General features: G+C 42.2%; 1 protein-coding gene across 1 annotated transcript in view; it reads right to left on the bottom strand.

The window, feature by feature from the left end:
- Positions 1-9,479, bottom strand: part of meis2a (Meis homeobox 2a) — a 12,479-nt gene extending 3,000 nt beyond the window's left edge. Inside the window, exons 1-6 of the mRNA XM_084311211.1 lie at positions 8,886-9,479; positions 8,103-8,335; positions 7,136-7,277; positions 6,680-6,730; positions 5,992-6,042; positions 5,300-5,449 (exon numbers count right to left, since the gene is read on the bottom strand). Of these exons, the coding sequence (XP_084167337.1) occupies positions 5,300-5,449; positions 5,992-6,042; positions 6,680-6,730; positions 7,136-7,277; positions 8,103-8,335; positions 8,886-8,897 (639 nt within the window). The 5' untranslated portion in view covers positions 8,898-9,479. The remainder of the gene's footprint in view (positions 1-5,299; positions 5,450-5,991; positions 6,043-6,679; positions 6,731-7,135; positions 7,278-8,102; positions 8,336-8,885) is intronic.
- Positions 9,480-10,121: the final 642 nt, after the last annotated feature.

Raw genomic sequence — 10,121 nt, 5'->3', positions numbered from 1 at the left:
CTTAATTAAGCGTCTAATAATTCACTGTGTGTTTTAAGAGACGTGAGCGTATGCGACCGGTTGTGTATACGGTCGGGAACTTTCTGCGGGGCGATGTAAGCCTCCTTTGCCGCAATTGATTGGTGCATGTGCAAACGTTTTTATCAGGAAGCAGACATTAAAAAAAAACTAAGCCCTCACAACTGTTTGTGATTCATGGGCTCGACTTGACATGTAGAATGCTGATACGAAATATGAAAACTTGATTTATCAAACAAACACCTGAAGCTATATAGTATGGATACTTCTGCATAAACCATAATCACAGAAAATAAACAACCCAAAAATATGGTCTCGCTGGTCTGGTATGCAAATACGGGCCTACATGCTCAATGACTGAGCCATGCAAATATGAACTGCATTCCAATTGAGATCAATGTACACTTTATCTTGTGATCTTAAAATAACCAAAGATCACGGTGCATATGGAGAGTCGACTACATGTGACACTTTTGACCCAAATACACACACAGCTGGTGCTGTTACATGTACTCTCACAGGATCAAATATACACAGAGCTGGTGCTGTTACATGTACTCTCACAGGATCAAATATACACAGAGCTGGTGCTGTTACACTCTCACAGGATCAAATATACACAGAGCTGGTGCTGTTACACTCTCACAGGATCAAATATACACAGAGCTGGTGCTGTTACATGTACTCTCACAGGATCAAATATACACAGAGCTGGTGCTGTTACACTCTCACAGGATCAAATATACACAGAGCTGGTGCTGTTACACTCTCACAGGATCAAATATACACAGAGCTGGTGCTGTTACATGTACTCTCACAGGATCAAATATACACACTGTGATTGAGAGAAATTACAGTAGTGGTCAAAACACTTTACATTGCAGTCGTCTACTCTAGAGTAGTACTTTCGTACACACACAGATATTAGGAGGGAGAGAGGGAGGGAGCAACAAGTGAGTCCAGCCTCTCTCTCTCTCTCTCTCTCTCTCTCTCTCTCTCTCTCTCTCTCTCTCTATCTCTCTCTCTATCCATCTCTCTCTCTCTCTCTCTCTCTCACTAGACATAATGGCGATTAGGTATGCCTGCCAACAAGGACCTGTCTCTGAACACTAATCAAATAGGAAACGTATAGGGCCTGACATCCCTACCATCGCAAAACAATTGTCTGGAACAGACAGGGCAGTCCCACTCAACGACACACTGTTTTGATGGGGAGGAGAGAGAGAGAGAGAGAGAGAGAGATGAGAGAGAGAGAGAGAGAGAGAGAGGAGAGAGAGAGAGAGAGAGAGAGAGAGAGAGAGAGAGGAGAGAGAGAGAGAAGATGAGAGAGAGAGAGAGAGAGAGAGAGAGAGAGAGAGAGAGAGAGAGAGAGAGAGAGAGAGAGAGAGAGAGATCCAAACACAGCCAGTCCCGGAGGAGAGCAAAGCCATAGTTGAATTAGAACACTCCAAAATGGAGAAATGCCACGGTTCAGCGGCTTTGCTCGGCCGGGGGCTCGCTGTGCGTAGACGCAGGGAGGGCAGGGAGAGGGTCGTGTTGTGGAGTAAGAGCCGGCGTATGTATGTAGGCACCGCACCGCGCCAGAGAGGCGTGAAGGAAGCACAGCGTTACAGAGAGTGATGATAAAACACCAGTAATTCACTGTGTGCACAAGATGAGCTATTGCGTTATTTGTCTGAACCTTGTGACATCACCGCATCTGACCAATGGCTTATTGCGCCGAGGGCCTGTTGCCGGAGAATCGAATGTAAACAGAAGTGCTTTCACTGCGGCCGCGCAGGGCCCAGATAACCTACACACAACCTCTATATGGGAACTATATACTCCTCATGGGAAGAACAAAAACAAACCAAAACACCAGAGTCTCGATAATCCCTCAATATCCCTTCATAACAAATCTGTAACTGTTATGCAGAAAGTCATAATACAGGCTTCAATCGCATGACGCACGTGTGTAGACAATGAATAGACGCCCTGGCTAATATGTACAGCTTGATTGAAAACGGCACACAATGGCACAAGAGAGGCACAAGGGCTAATTCATTAGAAGAGATAATATTCAGCAACCATTAATTCTATTCGCCCTCCCTAATTGGATGAGGCAGAGAAGACAAGAAATTTCAATTTCATTAATTAAAAGACAAGCAGCACAGCGATGATGAGCAACACACACTGTACGAATCCAGACGACCCCCTTCATTTTTTTTGTGTTCCTTTTCACATTCCATGTGTAAAATAACATCATTCCTATTATTTTACATGGGAGATGGTTGACTGGGTGGGGGCTATTAGTGGAGACTGGGGGTGGTTTGGAGGGGTTATAGGATAGCCACTGCAAGCAAACAGAAGAATCAACAGTGTCAACAAGGACACATCCCCTCTGACTACCAGCCATAATCCAATCATCTTCTCAAAGACAATGCAGCGTTCGAGTGTAAATAAAAACTCGCTCTCTAGCATCAGGTAGAGGAGGAGCAGTAGGAGGAGGAGGAGGAGGAGGAGGAGGGGAAGGAAGGAGAGGAAGAAAAAGAGGGAGAAAGGGGGGGGGGGCACGCTCAACACGCCGCCTCCTTCAGCACTGAAGAGCCTCATCATCTCCCAGCAAAGCCAACTTTCACCAAATGAGATGTAGCCCGGGGCTATATATTAAAAATGCATATCAAAGCAAAGAAAAATGGACATGGGAGATTCTAACTAAATAAATTAGCATATCTAACTATCAAACTGCCTTCCTCTCTCCAACGAGAAGAGAGGACAGAAATGAATAATAAAATAGAGCCCAAATAAATAATAAAATAAATAAATCAAGACGGGTAAAGCTTGAGACTGCTTTCCATCCCATAGTGAATTTGCAGCCATGTGCAGTTTCTGCTTGTGTATTTCTACACTCAAAACACATTCTGGGTATATAAAACTCAACCCATAACAATTAGACATGAGAATGACTTCTGAGGGAGTTAACTATTTACTACAAGGCTTTCAGACCATGCCATTATATACCAATAAGGAGCACTAGACTATGGAACACACTCCTCGAGCAAAGCACACCACTGCACCAAGCACATTACTCTCACTTCAGTTCAGTTTCATATCTACACATTACCAACACAAAGGAATTGTTGACAATAATAATCAGCTAATAAGCTAATAATGTAAAATATCTCACACACACACATTTTATCTTTCTCTATCTCTCTCTCTCTCTCTCTCTCTCTCTCACACGTGCATATGCACACACAATGTGCAACAATAAGGCATTGTATTCCTAATTATACAGATAACAACAAAGTAATGCAGCTGGCTTAAGTTAGAGGGATAGAGTAGAGACATGAATTTCTTATATGAATGTTGATCATCTTTATAGGCTATACTGCACGAGCACGGCCATTATCAAAACCACCTCTCCATTGAGACTCTGGGCTGAGCTCGGTTGGTACAACACGACAGAAACTGCACAGCGGCCCTATACGGCTTTGTTTAAGCCAGCAAAGCAATTAGGTGTAATAAAACGTTCTTTGCCACAAAAACGAAATAAATCCCTCCACTAAAATGACCTAATGAAGTGGTCAGTCCAAAACGACCCCAAGATAAATAGCTCGTCATGCACTTTCAGGTTTGTTTATTGCTGTTCCTGATTTGCTTTATTGGCATATCTAATTTTCTAATTATCAAAACATTTCTCACGAGTGGCCTGATGACAATGCTATGCTATAGGGTCTGGGCATAACAGGCAGCGTTGGAAATTGGCTTGAGTATCAACCATCTGCCATGAAACTAAACAGGCTAGTTTAAATAATATCTACAATATAAACAACAGCGTGCCTCATTTCTACACTTGCCGGAGACGAGTTCCGCAATATTGCCACTTTCACCGTTTCTCGGCATTTCTCCTTCTAATCACGTTTTAATTCACCTAGTATAATAATGTATACTCAGAGCAGCCTTGTAAAGGGAACCCGTCGCTATTAGGCCTATGGCCAGAGCCAACAGATGCAGCGCGGTGACTTTGCATAACACTTAAATCTGCTTTAATAATTCCTAGGCTTTGGGCTCGTCGTGTTGCTGAGATATTAACTAGTCACTCTGTCGCGATAGTCACTCTGTCGCGCGAGATAGTCGCGCCGATTTCACCCAACATTCGCGACATAAGGGGCGCGACACGCGATCATTCATTCAGCAGCTCGATAACACAATAAACACACCCAGTCAGCCCGTTCTATATTGAACGGCGAACCTGCTTTTATTGCACCGAAAAGGGGCACATTTTAAACCATGGAATCGATCCTCAAATTTAAAGGCACTGTACTTCACGTGCATATAATTGAATTCAGCATTATTATGGAGCCTCTGGCCATAAAGAAACGGGGCGCAGAGGAGAAAGCCACTGCAGAGCAAACCACACGGTGATCAATACGAAACAATTAAACACATTAACATCAACAGCCAAGTAGCGTCATGGAAGCCCTCCAGACCAGCCATCATAAGCCTTGTGAACTTGACATTGATGATAAGCCTTTAGCACAGAGATCTATTTGAATAGGCCGCCACTTTCTCCACCTCTGCAATACAATCCACAGCTTGACGCGCAGGCCATCCCGCTCCCGCAGACAGACTCCACAATTAAGCCCCTTTCTTTTTAAATATTGGTGTAAAGCTGCAGCTTTGCTGATTCCCTTCTTTACTGCTAAACCTATATAAGCAACAGATAATTGCCTCACGTTTTTTAACGTGCAACACTCCATAATGCACAGCGGCAGTTTGCACACACACACACACACACGCACACACACGCACACACACACACGCACCCACACACACGCACGCAGGCACACACACACACACACACACACTCACACACACACACACACACACACACACACACACACACACACACACATTATATACACATGAATGCCCCTAATCAAAAGACTAAAACAATAACTCACTCCATTGTATCACATCTAGCTTTTGACCTTAAAAGATCGATCGCCAAATGTCCCTTGCAGAACAGAGCACGCACTATATATTTGCTTATGGCATACAAGGGTCACATCCCGAACAGAGGCCAAATAAAAGTTAACGTTTTGTGAAAACCCCGGCAAACGATTGGGAATAGTGACAACCCCCACTGATATATTGTTTCAACCATTGGCTATCAAACATGTTCACAGATAAATAGATGATAATGTCTCAAACAGTGGGCGCATTCCCCCACTATACGCATGCAGACAACGTCACGTGTAAATTGTATATTACAAAAATAATATAGCATGTTACTTACGTGATCTGCTAGGTTAGTCGAAGATCCTGACAGCTCTTCGTGATCTGATTTGGAACTGGCATCCCGTTCGTCAATAACTAGATCTATTGGCATTTTTCCTTTCAAACAACTGATGTACCGGTGGCAAAAATTGTCGCAGAGCTCGTGCACCTAGAACAATGACAAAAGACATGTTTTCAGGATGGGGAAGCGCCGCAGTCGTCCAAGAATACCTCCAATTAAGGGGCATTATCGGCCAAGGCAAGGAAACAATCGTGAAATTGTTGCAGCGCTTATTATTCTCCTGAGACTGGAGCAACAAGTTGAATGACAAAAAATAAACAGCATGCCGTAAAGCTGAAGAGATAATGACCGGTTGAAACTAAATCTCTATATCAATAAGAGTGAGCATGAGCAACACGTGCAAAGATGTTTCAAAATGTGTTATGAATATAATTCCAGTTGCATGAATAGCAAATATAGCTATTATGTTACTTTGATCAATCTAAGACTTTCTCGTGGCGCTTGCTTGTTGCCAATTAAATATTTGTTGGCGATGATACCTTTATTCTACATTTAATTAACTGTCTACATGCATGTTCAATAATACCAATAATATTCAAATGACGTCATACTTAATCTATAGCGTTGGCCATGTGCATTAATCTAATAACATATCACCAAAAAAACATGCATTTGGGACAAACATTTACCTTTTCTAATTCCAAAAGGTGAAATCGTAATACTTGTATGGCTTGTATCATCTGAAAAGAGAACAAAATAAGCACTCTTAGTCATTATATATGATATTATGAAGCCATATATAGACATACATATTTTTGCACACATTAAAGCCTATTGTAGACATAATGACTATAATAAGGTTGCCTACTTTTAAAACAAGCAATGTTGGCTCTTTTTTTTTAACATATATTCATGATAATGTTTGGTAGGCTATTACTTGCATTGTTTTCCATGAAAGTAAATCCAATAATTGAATTAAATGAGACACATTTGTTCAGCCGGGCCAATTGTGGGCTATAGCGGTTGAACTATGACAGCGGCCAATGTGGCAACACAACTGCGTCTGAATGACCATGGCGCACTGGGGCCGAGTTCACCCGCCGAGACGTCCCAGCGTTTATCCCTAATCAGAGGCTTCCCTCTCGGCCTCCTATTGGTAGCATAATACGGTGCCACTCGAGACCCCTCGGAGCTTAGACTTGTTCACTTCAAAGCAATGTATCTAACATCTGTGTTGTGCTGTTACATCCAACGCTCACTCATTTACTCTGGGATCGTGTGAGCACAGAAAAGTATTCAAAAACACAAGGCAAGTTTACAACCACACAACGCGGGGAACTGAGGGGCAAAGGGAGGGAGGTAAAACAGTGTGCTTACCAAATTGTCCAACTCTGGATTTGATGAAAATAAAGGTTTTTCTGCTCGGACCTAGAATAATACAGCAAATACCAATTAGTTTGGCATTATGTGAATAAATTCTGACTTTTCTTTTTTTAATTATGTCTTGTAATCTGACTTTAAAACAATAGAATTGATAACACATGGAACGAAGCAGCTATTGGGGTTATTGTGCATTTGACACAATGCTATAACTGACTGCATCATATAACTGCTCAATTCATGTAATAATTTCTATGTAAAATATATATATATATTCAAATATTTTCAATCACTGTATTCTTAATAACATGAAAAAGGTTTGAGTAAAAAAAAGAATAAAAAAAAAGAAAAGTATAAAAAATGGTAAATTCAATCATCCATGTGCCATGACGCAGATACTAAATCCAAGAGTGTTTTTTTAATTAATTTTTTTAGAAAATATATTAAAGTGACCTGTTTGGCAAAGACTGCAATGTCTTCGTTGAAGGAGTCTGACGAGCAGACGTCGCCGCCTGCTACCCCGGGCTCCCTCGGAGTGCACGTCGCCAGCTCGCACTTCTCAAAAACCAGCGCGAGCAGAGGAAATAAAGGGTGACTGCAAGAGGGGAAACATAGCCTGAGTACAGCCCGAAGCCGAGCACCATATCGCCCCAACAAGACTACTGGACACGGCATGGTCAGTGTATAGTGGAGTACAAAAAAAAATAAAAGTCTATGGACTACAAAATCAAACGACAGTAGTGACGGGAAAAGTAAGGAGTTAAATAATAGTTTGCAATTCAACTTCAGCTGAAATAACAGTTTGTAATTGTAGTATATTCCAAATGAAGCGCTGGACAATTTAACTTTGTCCTTTCTGACTTATTATCAAATAATGGACCGTGCGTTGCAAGGCACCGTCCATATAGACAAGCAGGCGTATTGGTGAACAAAATATCTATACAAAAAATAGTTTTTGCAATCAACACTAAAACATTGGACATGGCTACAGAAAGTAATGAAACATATATTAACAACATCTAAACCTCTGCATACCATGAAGCTATTTTCATGTCATTGTAGGCAAAATAGTATACGTGCACGTTGCAAAGTGTTATCGCTTGCAGCATGCATGCTGGACTAAAAGTTTGCACCTTTGTTATTTTAGTTTGTACTTCAAACTATTATGCCAACTTCAGATTTTAAGGTGTTTTTTCCAACGCGTAATGGCGCACAACATAGACTACACTGAACTAAAAAATAAATAAAAATAAAAACTATAAATGGATAGCTATATAAATGCACCATTTATAAATGATTAGGCTATTATTAAACATCCGGAAAGTCTGAGGGAAAGCTAAGAGGGAACTCGAATAAAAAAATAAAATAAAAATATATATATATATTACATGTGGGTAAAGTATGCTTATTGCCAACCTACCCATAAATTTGATCTTTATCCCTCTTTAAAACGTCGTTGACAGCAGAGCCCATGCTGGTGGGCATCACGTTGGGATGGGGAGCGTGAGCCCCGTAGTGCTGGCTGGCGTGGAGCGGCGGTCCGTGGTTCAGGTGATGGACCTGGGGAAGCGGCCGTGGAGCGTGCGGGTCTCCGTACATCGACGCCGGGACTCCGACTCCGTCCATCCCACCGTAATGGGCCAGTTCATCGTACTAGAACAAAACAACGAGAACAAAGTCAGCGGGTGCCCCAGAAACGTGTACACAATTGTGGCGAAAAGTGCACAAAATAGCGAGCTGTTTCACTCGTAATACAAACAAAGTAACAAGTAATAGACGATCGCGTTTAAAACAACAGCATTGGGGAAAGAGCAGGGTGTATTCTTCTGCTACTGCTGTCCTGCTAACACGGCTAGAAAGAGTTCACAATCTTTAAAACGATCAATTCAATACAATCATAAGGTTTGTCGTTACCAAAAACATTGTAAACTTATGGATCCCCGAAGGAGAGCTACTTTGGTTAAACAACCCAACTAGTTTGGAGTCTCTCTAAAAGTGCTCCACGACTGTCGCGGACGCTGTCGGTGAAGCAGTGGTTGTCACTTTGCTTGCAGAGGAAGGGTAGCCTACTGCAAAAAATCTCAAATATACCGGCTTAGATATGAATACTTTGTAAATTAGCCGCCACTGACAAGAGGGTAGCGATATGCAGGCCTGCCTATAGTGGATTTGTATAGGTAAGTGTTGGAGATTTAAAACCTACCCTTTGCGCCATCAGGCTGCGCTCCAATAAACTCCTGAATGTGTCGTATATTTAATATCCCAGTCCTGTTAGAAAGTGATTTAGTGGTAAGATTCCTTTTTCAACCAACTTTGCGAATTCTCCTATTCGCCAATATGGTTCAGTCGAAGCAGTGGCATCGGGAGTTTTGCAATTTTTCTTGTTTTCCTCTTTCCTCCAAAAAGAAAAAAATGCGCCAACCTGAAGGTTACAATCGGCCCATCAACAACCTGCATGCAACTAAACTGTCGTGTCTCATGGCTTTTTGCCACTCCAGCTGTCAATCAAAGCCAGAGGTTGTCAAGGTAATGAATGAATGATGGTTGGTGATGATGTTCAAGAGAGGATGAATCTTTTTAGCCCGTTTTCATCCAGCAAGTCCGCGTCTCCTTTACGCCTCCCGATCGCTATCTTGTTTTATTATTACTGCAAAAAGAAAAAAACAGCAGTAGAAATTAAAGAGATTGCAATTCAGATCTGTTCCTTTCCCCCGCGTAGGTATTTGGTGTATCTCTTGGTCTGAGATGAGTGAGTGTCAGCGAGTGTTGGCAGGTTGGCTGCTAGCTTGCTTATAGAACAGAGTCAGCTCGCTGCGCTGATCGGTGGGCGAATGAAATGACGGATCCCGGAAGTAGTGGTGGCCATAGCCAGTCCTGCAGCAGCTACAGGGAGAGGAGAGACCAAACCGTGTGATATGCAGAGTATGCACGAGGACTGCTTCAACTCCTGCACGGGGGAAACCACACAACACCGCTTCTACTCCCAGCCAATTCCTTTCGGCGAGGAGAGAGTCCTAAAGAAAGGCAGAAAAAAGGCTCTGTGAGGAGGGTTTACCAACGCGGGTATACAGGCTGCAACTGTAGCTGCAGAGACTATAGAGACTAACTAACTTGACTACTCATAGGATGTGCAGAATTACGCACGACGCATTCCAACTTTTACGCACGGTAAAAACAAAAGATTACCATCAATAAATGTTTTAACGCCATGCTTATAATTGACAGTCAAACAACAGATTATAAAGCATGAACATCGTCCATTCAAATTACCAGGATATCTGATGCATTTTGCAGTTTAATTTATGAGCATGACGCTTACTTGTTATCTTTGTTGTGGTTTTAGCCGGTGTGCCTATATGTAATATCTCACTAATACCGTTTAATCTCGCAGCTAATTATGCTCGGGTCTGTTTAGCAAATTAAACGATATGGAGCACCC

This window comes from Notolepis coatsorum, assembly GCF_963971535.1.
Source record: "Notolepis coatsorum genome assembly, chromosome: 3".
Lineage (NCBI taxonomy): Eukaryota > Metazoa > Chordata > Actinopteri > Aulopiformes > Paralepididae > Notolepis > Notolepis coatsorum.
The sequence above is the reverse complement of the archived record's forward strand: the minus strand, read 5'-3'. Positions and strand labels throughout refer to the sequence as shown.